This window comes from Taeniopygia guttata, chromosome 2 (genome assembly GCF_048771995.1).
Source record: "Taeniopygia guttata chromosome 2, bTaeGut7.mat, whole genome shotgun sequence".
Lineage (NCBI taxonomy): Eukaryota > Metazoa > Chordata > Aves > Passeriformes > Estrildidae > Taeniopygia > Taeniopygia guttata.
In genome coordinates this window covers 29,477,529-29,496,004 of record NC_133026.1, presented here as the reverse complement: position 1 = coordinate 29,496,004, position 18,476 = coordinate 29,477,529, and the positions used below count along the sequence as shown (strand labels likewise).

The following is an 18,476-nucleotide window of genomic DNA, read 5'->3' as shown; positions in this document are numbered from 1 at the left end:
CTTTAAGCCTTGACAGAGTGGAAGGAGAAATATGTGAGGAAGTGTATTATAAGAAATAAAAGTATTTCTCTTTAGTTTCCTAAAAGTTAGTGTGCAGTTCAGTACTTTCAGGTAACAAAATTATGGAAAGAATTGCATTTAAAGCAACTTTTATTATAACATTGCCACTATTTACCATTTGTTATTTTAATTTTTTCATTCTCTATACAGCATATGATAAAAGAAATGTTACACTAATCTTATATTTTGGAAATTCACTTAACTAGATATATGTTGTTGTGTAGTTGGTTTATTGAGCTGTTAACCTACTTATAGGGTTAACATTAGAGAGGGAGATTGTTTTTTTCTCATCTAAACTGGACTGTCAGCTTCTCAAGGGGCTCTTCTGCTTTGTTTTTAAGCCATCTTTCTTGACAAGTGGCTACTTTGTTCCAGTCCACAGAGGAAAATTCCATTAGAGATCTTGTCATTGCCCGTACCAAAACCGCATCTTCAGGGTCCTCAAATGGTACTCTGCAAAAAGAACAAAGCAAGTCCATTACCTGAACATTTCCAAACCACTTCAGAACTAATTCACAACACACACTCTCTGGAAAATGAAAGTAGTGGTCATAATGACACTGAAGAGGGAGGATTTAAAAATTTTAAATTTTCAGAAGGTTTTCTTCTACCAAATTTAAGAAAGCAGAACAAAATGAAAAAAGGTCAGAATCATGGGATTCTATTTGAAAAAAGATCATGCTATAAATTATTTAAAAACATTTTTAGTAGACTTAAAAATATTTCTTTGTTTTCAGATTTTTCCCTCACAAAAGTTGTAATTGTATACTTTTAATGCTGCTTCAATTGACATGATTCAAGTGATTTGGTACCCATTAATGGAATTGCACATTGATTTCACTGTGGATATCTTAACTAGCCCACAGGCAAATATCCATTCTCCAAGCTCTGAATCCAGATCACTGTGAGCTTGTGTTCATGTATCCTGCCACAGCTGCAGTCTGGAAGAGAAAAGCAGCAGATTGGCAACATCCACTGACAAGCAACAAACCCTATCAACTCACATACAATATTAAAACTATCTTACAAGAACTTACATCTTAAAGATGTCCCTGTAGTAACACACCTCATATAAGCCACAGGACTATCTCCACTGAGTATCATGTATTTTTCCACAAAAACACCTTGCAAAGCCTCAGCATTTCCATAAATAAGACTCAAGGCAGCTGTACATCCATTCTATCAATGAGGACGGCTAACAACACTGAAGGCAGGTAAGACTCTTAACTTTTCAACAGAAACAACTTGATTTTTAAAGAGCTGTGCTCAGACTACTGTTAAAGGATATTATAGGTAGGCTCTTACTGTTTCCTTCAATGCATTTTTCAAATCTTCTCATTTGTAAAGCTAGAAAGCATAGCCAAGCCTGATACCTAGTTTGTAAATCTGTTCTTACAAAGTTTGCATCTAAAATGTCATCACATTAAAATGAAACCTTTTCCTGTCTCAATCCAGACACAGAGATTAGTTTTACATTTATCTAATTTATTTACATTTACATTTTGAAACTGAACAGAATAAAAATAACATCATGTACAGACTAAAAAAGTTTCATTCTACAAGTCATAATGCTTTCCAGAGAATGTATTTTTGAACAGCCAATCAGGAGAACATTTTCTGGGACATAATACAGAACCAGCTATTCTGATGCTCTAATACTTTGAGCATGTTTTTTCTAGTGATCAGTGTTTGATCTTACAAATAAATGGCGTTTTTATGTACCCAATTCCAAATGTGGAATACCTTCCAATACTAAATTTTAGGCAACAAACCTAGTGTAGAGTTGCAGCTTTATTGAATACAAAGGCCTGAAACTGTTTCAAAAGCTCATTTTTACTGGACATTTTCTCTAGTTAGGGTATTTTTTAGGTATAGGAAGAGGAGCTTAAATGCTTCAGAGATGCAAAAAGAAGAAGATACTGAAAACATTACTTACTTATTTGTGTTATTTCCAAATTCATGACCTATAAGAGAAAGTTCAAGTTATGATGTTAATGGCTGTACAGCAATTTGAGTAGCTGAGAATTGATTGCTATCCTGATCCTAAACTGTTTGTTCAAATTAATTGAAAACTAGCACACGATTTGTAATGTTTAAGATAATATTTTATTAAATTTCTGTGGAAGCAAGTATTTGCTGGGTTGTAAGTGTACGTAGTTTTAAGTGTTTTGTATTCTAGTTCCTATAGACATACACAACCAGGCTTTTTCTTTCACAGAAAATGATGCCACTCTAGATGTGTATGACTGCAGGACAGAGATAAAGACAACTGTCTGCTTTGATAATCACCAGAAAAACAAATTATTAACTATGCTTTTCCCAACCTCTTCAAAAATCACTGTTAAATACAGTGCTTTCAGTTTTACTATTGTGATACATACATTTAAAAAAACTTGCAAGTATTTGATTACTTCCTAAACTTTCATCTACATTATTTAAAGTGCTACTATTAGTGTAGTGCAACTACACTATTTCAATTTCAGTTACTCTCTGTGCACAATGGTGGTTTTTTAATCTTTAAAACATCAAAAAAGCTGACAAGGTTGTGGGGGATTTCAGAGTTGGTTCTGGATTGTGATACAAGTCTCATGTTCCAGGTGGATTCGCCTGCTGTCTTGTGGCAGGATCATGCTGTCTTCCAAATCTGGATGTTTTAAGAACTCTAAAAACTGCTTCATATGCTATTATAGGACTTAATTAAAATATTCTCAGCTTGGAAAGCATAAAGAGGAATCTGCTTACAAAACCAGGCAAGATACATAAAATTTAGAACACTAGAAGAAAATACTTTCTTCAAGAGATTATCTTGTAAAAGCACTAGAGGGCATCAAAACTCTATGATGCTGAGCACTGAGAGTCAGAAGTCTATTAAGATGTTTTAAATAAAAGTAAAACTAAACACAAGACTCATACTGACAAAAAAAAAATTCAGTTATCTTTAAAGACAACTCTGTAACTACAGGGTATGACTAGAATTTATCTGCCACAACACTCAGTAGAAGGGCTCATGTGTTGCCTGCTGCTGCTACGACTATTTACTTTATGAAGCAAACCAGCTGAGTTCTTGATGCATTTCTATTTTATTACTAAAACAAATAATATTTTATCAGATGAATGGAAAAAAAAAAACTTTCTAATTCAAATTACTTAAAAATTTATTGCTTCCTTGGAGCATTATAAATACCTGAGGGCATTATCGGTCTTCTGGCTGGTTGAGTGCATCTAGGTCCCACCGTAGTCCCCAGGGATGTGTCTGCTCTCTTCCCAAAAGCTACTGACTGCATGACCCAAGCCATTTTGGGGTTATAGAGATGAAGTGCTGACTCCCTTTCTCTTTGTGTAACTACTGTTAAAAGGGATATAAAAAATTTAATTTTATTTCTATCAGTTTAAAAGGAAGCATACAAAAGGTGATTAATATATTTTCTGTGCAGTTTTTTAACAATAATAATGACACAATTTCATGGCAATTCAAAATGGGAACATGGCTTTAGGGTGAAGCCCTGTACAGTAAAGTATTTTCTTCTGAGAGCAATAGGATCAGAAGTTTTAAATGTAGATGCTAGAAAGCATGACTTTTTGTACTGTTTAAATGAGATCTCCTGCAGAAGTCAGTAAAGATTTAAAGTGTCTTTATGAATAGCAACAAGTCTTGATTTAAGGCCAGTTCAATTCCCATTGGTCAGGTACAGAGAAAACCCTAGGAGTGCAATCAAAATAAAAGTTTAAATTTTTCCCGTTTTGCACTTTAAGAGAAACAACTTTAATTTTCAAACAAATAGTTTAAGGCTGTTAAATCAAATTTGGGATCATAGCTTCAATTTTATGAACCTTGTACTAATCTAGTATGTCAGCTATGGAACAGAAGTCAGCTGAACTTTAGAACAAGTAACTGGCAGAAGCATTTGCAGTTCAGGGAAGCTTTGGAGTCATGGTGTCTAGGGGACCAATTAGGAAGGAACTGCAGTAGTCATGCCTGAAGGTAGCAGAGCATGAGCACATGTCTTGTGTGAAGGAGACAGCCAGGACTATGTTGCTAATGTTCTACAGATGGTGAAGAAGCTTTGTAATGTTCTAGAGAAATATTTCACTAAATGGAAAGTCCAGGATACAGCTTGATACAAATTACTGCCTCAAATCTTAATCCAGGACTGATTACAGTAGAACTGTATTTAGGAGATGAAGTCCAGGAAGTTTTATGGAAGTGTTTCTAGACATGTAAATGCAACATGTATTTTTCAGCGCATTAAGCTTCAGTCATCACTCCTCAGTCAAAAAGTGGTATTTTAGTAACAGCCTGACAGATGAGTTAAGCACAAGTGTAACGCAAGAGCAAGTGCTCAGGACAGGAGGGGGTACCTGTGCAAAATGACTGTGTGAGCAAATGAGCATCTGGTGAGATCCAGCAACTGCTCATCAGCCCTGGCACCTGCTGGGGCCCATCCATCAGCTTTACTTCAGGACAGCTGCACAGCTTCCCAGCACCTGCAGATGTCCTGCATCTGCCTTGCTCAGTCCCCTTTCAGGAAGGTGCTGGTTGTCCTTGCTACTTTCTTACAGAGCTGAGGTAGGAATCAGCTACTTTCTCAGTGTTCTCCAGTAATTTTCAGTCCTGTCAGTCACACAGTTCTCAAAAAAAAATCACCAAAGATGATTTTATGGGTACATTGTGACATGTTTATGGATTCACTGATTTAAACTCTGGCTATTCTTAAGACAATTTTTTTCCTGTAGAATTTACAGTAGACAAGCTGTGAAAGATCTCTTGATAATTTGTGAATATTTATTATATTTGAAAGCTTTGAAAACTTTGTCTGCATTTACCTTATCAAGAAATGTGCATATATGTACTTAAACTGCACAGGAACATGTACAAACCTAAGCAAGCACACTCACCCATGTGAATACACCAGTCTGAATGCACAGAGGTAGGTACATGTTTCTAAGCACAAGTTTTTATCTTTACCCAAATAGACAAGATACAGGAAAAACCAACACAATTTTAAAAGAAAAAAAAAAAATCAAAAACATTTGACAAAGTGTTTATGCCATGCACATTCTTTTTGCTTGATAAATCTTACAAAAAACAGGTATCTTGTTCATTAGTTCTCTATCAACAAGATGATAACAAGGATAATTTCACCTGTGTTTCCAAACTGCTTAGAATCAAAAGAAATTGTCAATGCTTTGAGAGAGAGGAAAAAAATCCTTACACTTCCTGTCAAGGAGCTGAACTGAAGGAAGGAAGTATATCACATAAAGCCGGTAGTCTGGATCATATGCCAGAGGGTTTTGGAATAGGTCTGCAAAACAAACACAGACAAAAAACCCCAGTGTCACAAAAAAGCAAACCCAGCAAAACAACAACTTTGCAAGGCAGGAAAATTAAAGGTCACTAGGAGCCAAAGATTTTGTACAAAATATTAAATTCAAATTGTTCTTTGGCTGGATAAACACTTTACACATGTGAAATTACTCATCTAAACATGGACTACAGAAACTGACTTACTGCAGAGTATGCAAAATACCACAGGCAAGAACTGAGTAAAGGTGTCATCATGCACTCCAAACCTTTACAGAAAAAAACACTGAAGTGTTTGCCTTTGATTTTCTTATGTAGTGTTAGGTAATGCTTATTTTAAATAGCAATGGTCTTTTAGGTGTGACAGCTTAAAGATAAGACACAAAATTTGTAGCAGGATGGAGGTATTAATATCAGGTGAGCTTTAGGACACCTAAGACTTTATCAGAGCTGATAAAAGGCTCTATCCCACAGATACAATATAAAATGCAAATACACAGCCTTCTAATATTTTGACAGGTAATGAGTTTGAAAAGTAAAGAAAGGTAAAAGAAAAATGTTTCAGAGGGTCTAAATTCCTAAGAACCTGGGTCCCAGTTGCTTTCCTCGAGACTGGAGATACCAAGCTCCAAAAGCTCATTAGCAACTTGGCTAAAATATTTATGTTCAGGTTCACATTAACCTGTATAACCAAACCCTTGCAACACAGAGACAGCGATCAACTGTGCTGCTGCTTTTCCAGGTGTGGAACATGAGCCTAGCTCATGTGCCAAATCAGTTTGTTAAGTGACCGTGATATCTGAGGCTGATTAAAATAGAAACTGGCTCATTCACAGATGAGCATAATAAACTGTTGTGGGGTGGGACCTATTTCCTAAATAAAAAAGTTAATAATGCTTTTTATCTCCTGATATAAATGCAGTTCTTCTAAGACAGTAAAAATAATCAGGAGGCTGTCACCTTGAGATGAGAGCAAGGGGAAAATACTAAATTAATCATTTTTGTAACAACTGCTACAGTCTACAGTCATCTGTTTTTCTGAGGAGAGGCTGTGCCTAATACTTGCTCTAGGGTAAAAAACTTATGTCATTTTAGCAGTTAGGGAGAGGAAGATGGTGTTACAGAAGCAAGTAAGAGATAGTAGAAGAAAAAAGTTGGAAAATATTCCACCCAGATTGGTAAACTACAAGATGCAATTTCGTGTTCTTCAGGACTGCCGAGAGGGCTCAGTGTTTGATGGGATTTAGCAGGTGTTTTGAAGATGCAACAAGGCTGGAATGTGCCTTTGTCCTTTCCTACACAGAAAACACCTGTTCATGTATTCAGAGGAGAGCTTTTTATTTTAATTAACGAATTTTTTGAATTGCTGTACTTAAAATTAGTAAGACACCCACAAGGTGGCAGCAAAAGAAAGTTCGATTTTAACTGAATGACATTTTCCCTAGAAAGTGTTAATAAGAAAGAATATTATGTATGTATCTGCTAAGTCTATTCTTGAGTCAAGAAAATATACTACAGCACTCCAAAGAGAAAAATTATTTAGAAAGATCTCGAAAAGCAGGACTGTTTGGTAGAGGAATAGAGTAAAGATTCAAGAGAGATTTTTCCAAGGCACAAACCAGGTCCCATATTAAACACTTGTGAATCTGGATGCTGCTTGGACCATGTCCCTGCTCAACAACACTGATTTGTAGGTTTGATTTAGAGAATGTGCATTTTTCTACTACTCATTTTTACAATAAATTCAACCATTGTACAGATCAAGATGGTTTTGTGTTACAAAACATCTGGGATCAATTTTTGGCTGAGCTATCTACTTTCTTGTCAAGGTCATGCAATTTTAGTGTACAAATTAGGATAATGCTTTCCTCCTCCACAGTTTTGTCTGTTTTCTCTATTTGGAGTGTAGGAAAACAGTGTGCCTCTGCCACATGGGGCAGAAACTTAGTGAACAAGAGAGTTTTCTGAGGTCTAGCAGCAGGATGTTATCAGCTGTGGACAATAAATCAGTTGAGGCAATTTACAGAGTATGTAACAAAAATCTTGATTCCAAAAGGGAGATGTGAGCACAAGGTGAGCCCATAAAGAAACACTCTGGATCTCCCAGAAGGCTGCAGTTGTAGGCAGCATGAGCAGTAAATCTTTTGAGGCTGAGTGTCTTCCCTAGACACCTGATGAAAGATGGTTGTTATGTTACATATCCAGTGCAGGGCACTGGCTAAAATCACAAGAGAGACTTCAGGAAGAGAAATGCAACATTTTGGCAGCTGGATGCTACTCCTGAAGCAAACAATAATAGTGTGTTTTAATAGTTCTATTGTCCCCAAGAGCTACAAAATAATAAAATGTTTTTAAGCATCCAGGAGCTCCATTGAAGGTTAGCAAGTGATTTTTTTTTTTAAATCAGATTGGCAATAAAAAAGACCTCATAACAGTGAGAAGTCTCGCTGGTTTTGTTTTATAAAAATGAGTTATGTGCACAGCCCTTTGCAAAGCTACACAGTGCAAATTCTGCACCCATTCAATATTTATTAATATTGCAAGAAGGCAGATAAATTATATAGTAATACAATATATAGGTTATGACTTTTAAATTTTATTTTGTTCATTTACTGATTTAATTTACTTCAAATGTGACAGGACATTTTATTAAACCAACAGAGACCTGTTAATTTGAGAATTCATTATTACAAAGTCCCCTTGAAGCAAAAACATTGACAGTTTTTTTCATTACTCCAAAGGTCAAGAAGGAATGACTTTAAAGTTATGGTTATTAAGGTTGTTAAGCTTCTTCCATTGATTACTGTTTACTCTTGTACAAATCTTTGAACTAAACAACAAATTTTTTTTTAATTAGGGTAGATCAGTATATTATATATATTGTTTGATTGTTCTTGCAAAGACTTCCTTTTCTGTGGTGGTGGCTGGTCCAATTTACATGCAATTTTCACCATGCCTTTGTAACTGCCATTTATAATAACTCAGCAGCACTTTAACTATCTGCTATGTCCTTCCCACACATGGTTGCAACCAGTACAAAAAACTTCCTGTGCTTGTTGAAGCTCCTTATTAATTTGTAGAGCTAACATTAAATTCAAGTGACTGCACCATTCATTCATAGGATGTCTCTCCAGACACTGCCTAATCACTTCAAACAAGTGCATTCTTAAATGGACGCATTTTTCTATCTTGCATATAATGACAAGAATCGCAATAGTTTGGCTGGCCTGTTGTTTTCCTAAATACTTGATTTATTTTTCTTAGTTTTGGTTCAATTAAAACAATTAAAAGTTTAATTTTTCATTCATATTTTCCTTTTTCACAATTACACATTCAGTTTTCTGAATGCTTAAGGAAGTGTTATGGGCTGGTGACATTCTGACATTCACGTCCTTAACCATGTTACAAAGGCACAAAACTTGTTTACTGTCAGATTCTCTAAGTACTAAGCATTTGGCACGATCTATGTTGACATTCCTTTAGGAATCATGGAAAAAGACTGCTTATATTTTCACTTTCAATATCTTAATAGCATATAATCCTACCTTTCCTGGAGGCTACTTCTTACATTGTAACTTAGTGGCACCAACACTGTCTTGTACAACTTCATTTGAAATTTCAGAGAAGGTGCAATTTTCATTTTCAGCCAGTGTATCAGAAAGCATGCTCCTTAACAGACATTGTTATGAATAATACCTAAAGTACATTTATTCTTAGACTATAGAAATCCAGTCGGCCAAAAAAGATGCAGAAAGGAAGTTGTATAAGCAAGAGAATTAATGAGGCAGGAATTTGGGCTCTATAACCTATCACTCACAGTCTCAACAGCAGTAACACACATTTTTCAACTCCTTTCACCTCTATAATCTCACCCTACTCCTATGTTCCATTACAAAGAGGCAGCTGTAAACTGCTTAGATGCCCTCCAACCTATTCATCCAAGCTACTGGCAGACAGAAGCCAAAAAGTTAACTTCTGAACTCTCTTAGCAGTTTTTTCTCAGTTGAGGTACTCTTTGTGGAATTTTCATGTCTTGGAGACCTCTTTCTTCTGTCAAATTTGGCTGAAATTGCTAATTATCTTCAAAAGCTATTGGCAAATGATGTGGAAATAGACAAGAAACATCCTGATAAGAAACTAAAAAGCTACTACTTGCTGTTCTGCAGAATAAAAATAAGGCATTACTTAGAGTCTGCAAGCTTATCATTCCTTTCAACTCCTTCACTGTTTTGCCAAGTTTTTTTAACTCGTTGTTGTGAAGAAACAGAATCTGTAATGAACATAAGTGTTTCAGAGCACCTGAAAAAAATGAAAAATAATTAATCATTCTCACCCTAGTTGTCTTTATTAGAACATTATTTTACTATGCTGTACACTGAATCTGTTTTTTTAGTTACCTGTGTATGCCTGTCCTTTGCTAACACTTTGTATGAGACGTTAATTAAAAAATAAATTAAAGGTATTTCAGTATCCTTTTCACCTTTCTAGTCACATCCTTTAAGCACATGACTATCTTTTTTTCATTCTGTTTTTTTCCATTTGTCCACATCACCCTTGCATCAACATATCAATCTCAATTGCAACATCTCTTCTACCTCCCTTCATTCCTCCTATATCCCTGTAATCTTTGGTTAATTCACTTCCTTTTACCTTGACCTAATGTTACCTTTGCCTCACAAACAATAGTATATCGTAATACTACCTTTGTCTCACAAGTAGTAAATAGTGCATTCCTTAGAAAATAGTTCTGTTTCAATTAATTATTGATGTATTAAAAAGCTATTACAAAATACTGTTTTGACTCACATCTTCAAGTTTTGACCCACTCACATCAAGTGTCCACATCCTTACACAACAAGATTAGATATGTCATTTTCCAAATTATATACAGTATTTTATCCACATTTATCTACTAATGATAACCTTCTGTTGATCCGTATTTTGTTATCATTTTTATTGTCTCTTGTGTCCCTGTTTATGTCTTTCAAAGATAAAGTTTCCTTGAGATCTCACAGAAACCAATCAACATAATTTCTCATCCAGCATTTTATAGGAACAGAAAAAAAATATTAACATTTAAAATGTCTAAAATATTTAGAAATGTATTATGCTTTGGCCTGTTCATTCACAAATTTACAAGTCTGGTAAAGCCATTTTAATCTACAAGGACAAGCAAAACCAAAATAGAAGTATAAGACAGATGCATTTTTTAAATAAATCAAGTTTGGCAGTAACTTTGCGAAATACTTCTGGTTATAAATTCTCCCTATTAAATATGGTCATGTGAGATCAAAAATATTTCACATATTTTTGTGAAATATATAATATTTCCCAAAATAAATAAAGCTAATGACATCTCATCCCTTAAACCAGAATAAACACATCATCTTATTGCCACTCAGGTATGTTGGAAAAATTAAATATCTAATAATTAACACGTTTTAATTATACATATATAGGATCTTTCAACCAATAAGTTACTTGCTGTAAAGCAGTTTTATAAATTTGAATGCCAATACAGAAAAAAGAAAGTACAGGCCTCTGCTCAACAACTTTAAAAGGGAAGATTGGTACCTGATATATCTGTCAGCTCATTATTGTTGAGATAGAGTTCAGTCAAGTAATAGTTTTTGATCAAGAAGGTTAAATCTTGGATCTGAAATTAGAGTTAGGCAAACTGTTATATGTTACTCTGAATGTGGTGTTGGAGAATTATAAATGCGGCCCCTTGAAAACTGTTTAACCACAGGTAGTTTCTTATATTTCTGTTTAAGACTCTTGGCTTAAGGATTCTCTTGACAACTGAACCTTCACTAGAAGTACTAAGTACAAATCAAATACAAGCAGTAGAACCTTACCTAATTTTTTGAACTACACATTTAACATTTGTTTTTGGAAACAGATTTCTTTGAATGACTGGTCTCCACATTGTCTCTTCCTTCTATTCATATTTGAAATAATTTTTATTGTTAGAAGACCCTTGTAGAGCATAATAATTTTATGTTGGTTTAAGAATATTCCTGAAATATATTGTTTGAATAAACCCAGCATCCTGTTTTTAAATTGTTTTTTCACCAGCACGTTCAAAGAGCACAGATTTGTTCTTATTTACCAGAAATGTCATCTAATCATATTTAGAGACTCAATTCGAGTCATTGAAAAAAAAAAAACCCAAAAAAACAACAGTATAGGTATGGGTGTATTCCCAATAAAGAGTTATCTTTAGTCCCTATGGAATCATACTTTCTTGTTTGGAGAAATCAAATCCAATACACTTTTGTCTCCAGTGCAAGGTAAAGTATCTGCAGTGGGATAGCAAGCTGTCCTTTATAATTGACAACTGGGAGTACTAATGGTGATAAAGTTTTTATCCTACAGTTTAAATGCAAGAACAACAAACAGAATTTAATTCCCGACTCTGTAAATTCTGTGACAAAAAGTAATTTGTTAGAAAGGAACTATTTCAGTCCTTGAATTTTGCCACTGACTCCAAAATAAAGGGGTTTTGCTCTGTATATTAACAGTACCTGAAAGCTGGAAAGAAGAGCATAAGACAGACGTTTTTCCACTCCCTTGTAGAATGGTTTTCCCTATTCTTGGCAAGTTTTGTTTTCAGAATCTGAAGTTTGCTTCTTTCCCTGATAAAATTATTGAGTGCAGAAAAATATGCTGCTCCTATTGAGGCATTTCAGTAAGACTTTTCCTATGAAAAGCCACTGAGTGACTCCTCCACACAAGTTATATAGAACAACAAAAGAATGTTGTTACTGCTTAGGTAGGAAAGCAAGAGTTGTGCAAAACTCCAATTTATTTATCTTTTTTGATCAGCAAGATCAGTTCTGCTTAGTCATCAGGTCATTACTTCTTTTTAATGTCCTTTAGTTATACAAGGAAAAGCCCTATTATACCTCTGATTTTAGTTTAACATTTTAATATATCTCTACATTTGCTTTTTTCAAAAATAGTAAAGTAGAGAATTGGACATAAGATGCCATATAACTGATGCTAGCCTGGGGCAGCAGATATACATGTGCTCTGAAGGGACATGGAATGAAAATTTATTTTTTTCTGCTGCTCACAGATCTATTTATTTACCTGAGCAAGCAATTCTGGAGATGAAGAATTTGGGCTCATTGTGAAAGTCATGTAAACTACTGTACAGTAAAATATTTATATCTTGTCATCCCTAGAACTGCAGTGCTGCTTCCTGTACACAGGAAGAAGCTCATTTCACAGAGCTTTATGCCACTCTTGTGTGTATGACATCAAAAAGGAGCGTCACCTCAACCAGGAAATAACCTATGCATGTCTGCAAGAAGAGCCATGCATTTCCTGCAATCCACTCCTGTCTTACAGCCATGCCACCCCTCAGCCTGTTCCAAGAACTGCCTGCTCTAATCACACTGGGAGCTCAGGAATTAGCACAAAACCTCAGCTCCTTAAAAAACAAAATTTATAAATCTGATGTGAATCTAAAGGAAAATACATAAGCTTATACTCTGTAATGTAAAAAAATTTTTTTTCTTCAAATCTGTTATATTTGACAGCTAAATTAGCCTAGAAATTAAAAATAATTTATTAGTTTGACAATATATATTTAATACTTTATACTAGAAAAGACCACAAATTTATAATCATGGAGTACAGATGCATTGTTCTGCTCTTTAAAGGAATATCTTATTACCTTATTGTTGTTAATCCACAAATACCTTAATCTGCGAAACTGTGATAGACTTGGGATACTTTTTAGTCCTCTGGTGGAAGAAAAAAAAAAGGGTAACAGATTCCTTAACATTAATAGCGCTTCCTAATTTGAAAAATATTTTAATTTTCCATAAATAATATTAGACAAGAACTAGAAAGGCACACTTCCTTAGAATTTATGGTAGGGAAAGACACAAAGAGAAGGTGGCAGAGACAGTGTAAGCACTCTGCACACCTGCAAACATAACAAGGCAGCAGGTGGTAAAGAAACAAGAACAAAAAAAGTGATACATCAATTGCCTTTCCATAACAGCATGAGTTATGAGTCTGAGTCACATGTACTTTGCACTTTGCAGAAATCCTACTCAGAACACAGGAGGAGAAGTTTGGCACCCTGGGGACACAAAGCTAAAAGCAAAACTACTTTGAAGATGCAGCGGGGATTGTCCATGCACAGTGCCAGAGTAGCCAGCAGAAGACAGACATCAAGCATGCCAATGTGCTTTTTAAAATTATTTTTCATGTTAGTGTATATTGTGAAATTTTGCCTTTTTTCCACTCCTGCCCTATTCTCATAGAAACTTAGTACATCCACTGAGGCTGAAATGATCTCCCATTATGTGCTAGTATGGTTTTATGTTTAATTGTGTATCTAGAACTTTGAGCTTGCTAGTGAACCATAAATAAAAAATTACCTGCTGACCAGAAAATATTAGTGAGCTGCCAAGTGATTTTAACTAACTGCTCTTCTTTATTTTCATTGCTATAAATAAATGTTCTTAATTTCCACTAGAAAAATTATAGATGACTTTTACCTGACAATTTTTAATTGCCAGAATAAAAATTTTCTTGTGGATTTTAATGTGTTGCAAGATGAAGGCCAGTGTTTCAGAAAGTAACAGGACTGATAAAAACTAAGCTCACATCATCAGGCTAAAGGAGTGTTTGTTTTCCAACTGTGAAGTCTGGTCTCTATCTTTCCATGTTGTTTTTTTATTTGTAGGGTTGTTTTTTTTCCAACACACCCTCCAGGTACAGACAAAGGGAGGGTGGATGCCTTTTCTCATCTTACTTTTGCAAATGAAAAGTCTGTCAAGAGCAAACCCTACAAAGTTGAGGCACTGTACTTTTCGTCCCTTGTACTACTGAGAATCAGATTATCCTCTCATGATGTTACTTTAAATTGTTTCTTTGGCTTCCTCGGATAAGCCATAAAAACTAACCATGCAAATACATACTTAATGTACCTACGGTCACAAGTAACAGAAAAAGACATTACTGCAAGTAGCAGGGACAAGCAGATGGCTGTTGACAGGACATACAGAGCTCCTATCCTATCTCCTGTGCATCCCTGAACTACATTTCAGGTAGCAAAGCCAAAATTTCTTATATTCTTGGTCACTGCCACTCTCTAACTAGTTTACAGCTTTACATTTAATTGGTTTTACTCCCTGTCTAGTAACAGCCTCATCTTGACTATCTCCAAGCCTCAATCTGTTGGTTTTTTTTTTTTTTTTTTGTTTTGGTTTGCTGCTTTGTTTTTTGCTTGGGTTTTTTGTGGGGTTTTTTGGGGTTTTTGTTTTTTTTTTTTCCATATTAAGGCATTTAATTTGCCCCAGGTAGAGCTTAATTCCTCTAACATTTTAAAAGAGCCTGTCCTTTTCTACATGCCTTCCAGACTTTGTATGTCTTTTATAAACTGATCCTTTTTGGCCTGCAGCACTCTTTTTCTACCTACTGCTAAGTTAATCAGTTTTCCTGGGATGACAGCTTTCAGTGTCCAAAATACATTGCTTCATGTCCCTTTAATAGTAGTGGTTTAAAAATATAAAACTCATTCCCTCTTATTTGATTGACTTTAATTTTTTTCTATTTTCTTATTTCAGCTAGCAGAAAAATATGCCAAGCCAACACTAAAGGAGGCATGATCTGATATTGAGCTTGGCTGGGGCTCAAGTTTATATAAAATTATACAGAGTAAAAGGAGTTCACTTTTATCCAATCATGAAAGAATCCATCTTTTATCATCTTTACCAAAACGGTTTAATGGGAAGACAGAACACTCTGCCATGTGAGCATTTCTTTTTATTCTATAACAAAAAAATACTTGACAGCCAGTGAGAGCACACATTTAAGCATTTAAAAACAGAAATACTACAATTAAGACTGTATGCATAGTCTTAATTCTTTACATATGTGGTATAATAATTGTATTGTTTGGAAAGTATGTATATATGCACCTTGTAATTTTCTCATTATTGAAACTTCTCCCTTAAATTTTCCCTTTTTTCTTCTTTCTAAAATGCACATTTAAAAAAAAAATTGACAGTAACTATATGTTTTACCTCACAAATCATCAAATACTTGCTTGATGTAAATCACAAGATGTGATAAATAATTTAAACATATAAGTGAGCACATTTAGATTTTCAAGATCATATAATTTCCACTAAAAACAGACTAGACAACACTGGAATCCCTTAAGACCTTTTTTTTTTTTTTTCCACTCTGGACCAAGAGACCTTGAAAACCTTGTCCCTGAATGATTAAACTATGATTTAAATTATTACATTAGTTTTTCTATATGCTATCAACCATGCTGAGCAGTGGATGCAGTTGTGAGGCTGCAGACAGGAATGCAACACTTGGAATTGTGCCCTGGCTAGAAATTCAAAGCACACTTTCCCAAAACTTTGAAGTATGTCCTGTCATGTATCCATGCCTCTATGGCAGCCTCTCAGCATGTTCATAACACAACATACACCTCTATCAACCTAGATCACCCACAGGTTCATGAAAGTTTGCCTTCCTTAACTTAGCACATCTTCTTCTCCTCATCTGCCCTACATCTCAAGCTGTTTCATTAAGCTCTCAGAGATCAGCTCTCTCATCAGTACTGCTTGTCCAAAATGTGTTCTTGTGCTTGTATTCATTTCATGTTGCCCTGCCCTCCCTTCAGTTCTTAGCAGTACAGATGCAGGTAATTTCAAAGGTGGTACTACTGAATTTTGCCATTGCAGTAACACATTTCTTCAGAAATTTGGCAGTTCCTAGACTGGGCAGGTCCCATGTTCTTTCATTTGCCTTCTTCATACTCCTTCCACCCAGCCTTATGAGCCTGTTAGAACAGGCAGAGATCAGCCCACCAGCTCTTATTCCTCTGCTCCTCATGGCAGATATTCATGTACAACTCTGTGAACTCACAGACTCTCAAGCAACTCTGGGTTGCTGGAGACAGACTGTGTATCTAGGGATGAGGCTGTTAGCTGTGAGCACAGTGCTGCTGTGTGTCTGTGTACCTTTGTAAGAATATGATTTACTGGTATTTCACATATAAACAATGTTCAGAGAGTTCCTGATACAGAAAGCACTGTGAAAGATTTCCATTTACTGCATACTCTACGTTTAGTAAAAGTCAAAACAAGGAATATTTTACTTACTGTCTAGCCAGATACAGTGCTACGACATCCACATTGCTCTTATAGCCACAAATCTTCAGCTGTTTTTCTATTGCCTGACGGTATACAGTACACAGTACATTTGTCAGTATAATATGCTGCATCACTATGGATTCATTACATTGTAACATATGTGAACTCAGCGTTTAAAGTAACATGCAGACCAAAATACAAGTATCACAGCACCTTATTACAGCAAACTGTGACATTGTCTAAGAGAGATGAAGAAGTATTAAATTTCCAGTCTCTATGTTAAATTGATAAAAATAGTCTGTTAATTAGGCTACACTTACACTAATTTTCTTTTCCTGTGGAGAATCATAGTTGGTAGACATGAAGTGAGAAATTAACATACGTTAACTGGAGAATCGGCTAGTCACTCAGATCAGCTACCCAGTACTTGTGATGAACAAGGAAACTGCTTACTTTGCATTACAGTTGGAACTTTTTTTTATGCAGCTTTTCTTTAAAACTATGCATGTGACCTTTTAAAACCAGGGATCTAGAAAACTCTGCTTGTACATTTAACATTGAAAAATGCAGACACGATTCTTATTTTCAGAGTGTATTACTGATGTGTCATAACTTGCAAAACCACAAAATCCATTAATGTAAGAATTATGGATCTCTCTTACTAGTGGTTGATAAAAATTAAAATGCATATCAGAAAAAATGGGTTAATACATGAGCTATTTTGCCCAACATCATTATGACCACTACTGTTTAAAATACAAAATTTATACAACTTCACAAGAATAAATGGCTTGGAAACACTGACAGGCAGGTAGAGAGTGGCCTGTATTGGCTGCATAACCACTCCAACGTGTTCTGGGTGTACTAAACCTACACAAAAGAACTTGCAAGTGTGTGGGACCTGTGGCACTCCGGCTAGAAGCAGCCGGGCACACAGGCAGGGGCGTCTGCCTTTTGCCCAGAACCCCGCACGGCCAGCTGTCAACCGCAGATGTCGGGAACGACAAAGGTCTCGAAATAAATGGCCATAGTTTTGTTACTACACGTGCAAAATCTGCCCACGGCACACCAAGTGATGTCCAAGACAAGCAGCAGTGAGACACCCACGTGTGCAGTGTCAGGCCCCGGCACTGCGGGACACAGCGATGCGGAGTGCCGCAGTGACAATGGGGAAGGCACACCTGCGGCACAGAGCACCAACCCGGGGCCGCGGCCCCAGTCAGGAAGGTCGTGCTCAAACATTCGTATTTCCAATGCTCCGTTATGCGAGATGTCATCGTCTCCCCACCCTGGAGCCCCGTCCCTGCCGGCCCTCGGGCCCCGGGGGGCTCAGGCGTGCTCAGCCGCTGCCTGGGAAGGCCAAGAAAGGCTGCCCCGGCTCTCCCAGAGGCTCCGAGCCGCTCGCCGCCGCCCCGGGGCCGGGCGGGGAAGGGCGGAGCGCTCCTCGCCCCGGGGTGCGGTGGCGGTGCCGAGCAGAGCGACAGGGCGAGCCCAGGCCGCCGTGCCACGGAACGGGCCGGGCCGGGGTGGCCCCGATCCGGGCGGGCGCAGCTGGGCCGGGGCGGGCCGAGGGGAGAGGACGCGCCGCGCCCGCTCACCGGCCCGCCGGCCGCGGCGGCCGCCGCCATCTTCGGGCTGCGCTGTGGGCGGCCGCGGGGCGGGGCCGCGAGACGCGGTCTGAGCTGAGCCGGGCCCGGCTGGAGTGGGCCTTAGGGGCCAGGACCCACAGCGCGCCCCCAGAATCACGGAGTCGGTTTAAGAAAATACCCCTGAGATCATCAAGTCCAGCCTATGGCTGATCACCATCGCCTCAACTCGGTCGTGCCACTGAGTGCCACATCTAGTCTTTCCGTAAACATCTCCAGGGACGGTGACTCCACCACCTCCGCGCGTGGGGAGGTCTAACGACCCTTTTTGTGAAGAAATTATGTTTTCCTGTGGCACAGCTTGACACTGTGTCCTCTGGTCCTGTCACTGGT

The 18,476-nt window shown here is 37.1% G+C and overlaps 1 protein-coding gene across 4 annotated transcripts; it reads right to left on the bottom strand.

The window, feature by feature from the left end:
• Positions 1-132: 132 nt before the first annotated feature.
• On the bottom strand, positions 133-18,211 carry LRRC72 (leucine rich repeat containing 72). Of its 4 annotated transcripts, none has more exons than XM_041714435.2 (9): positions 18,096-18,211; positions 16,507-16,580; positions 13,047-13,116; positions 10,937-11,018; positions 9,548-9,661; positions 5,274-5,363; positions 3,245-3,403; positions 1,997-2,024; positions 133-513 (listed from the first exon to the last, which is right to left on the bottom strand). In XM_041714435.2, the coding sequence occupies exons 1-9, from the start codon at positions 18,123-18,125 to the stop codon at positions 348-350; spliced, it is 813 nt and encodes a 270-aa protein (XP_041570369.2). In that variant the 5' UTR covers positions 18,126-18,211; the 3' UTR covers positions 133-347. The 4 variants fall into 4 exon arrangements, with proteins under 4 accessions (XP_041570369.2, XP_030120620.4, XP_072781667.1 ...); XM_030264760.4 differs by having other exon boundaries at positions 3,245-3,406; positions 18,096-18,208; XM_072925566.1 differs by lacking the exon at positions 9,548-9,661 and having other exon boundaries at positions 18,096-18,210.
• Between the last annotated feature and the right edge of the window lie 265 nt (positions 18,212-18,476).

Coding starts and splice junctions, on each gene's coding strand:
- LRRC72 (XM_030264760.4), bottom strand. CDS start 18,125: ATGGCGGCGGCCGCCGCGGCCGGCGGGCCG. Junction 16,581..18,095: donor CCGCCGCGGCCGGCGGGCCG/GTGAGCGGGCGC, acceptor GTATACCGTCAG/GCAATAGAAAAACAGCTGAA. Junction 3,407..5,273: donor TCAGCTCCTTGACAGGAAGT/GTAAGGATTTTT, acceptor CCCTTTTAACAG/TAGTTACACAAAGAGAAAGG.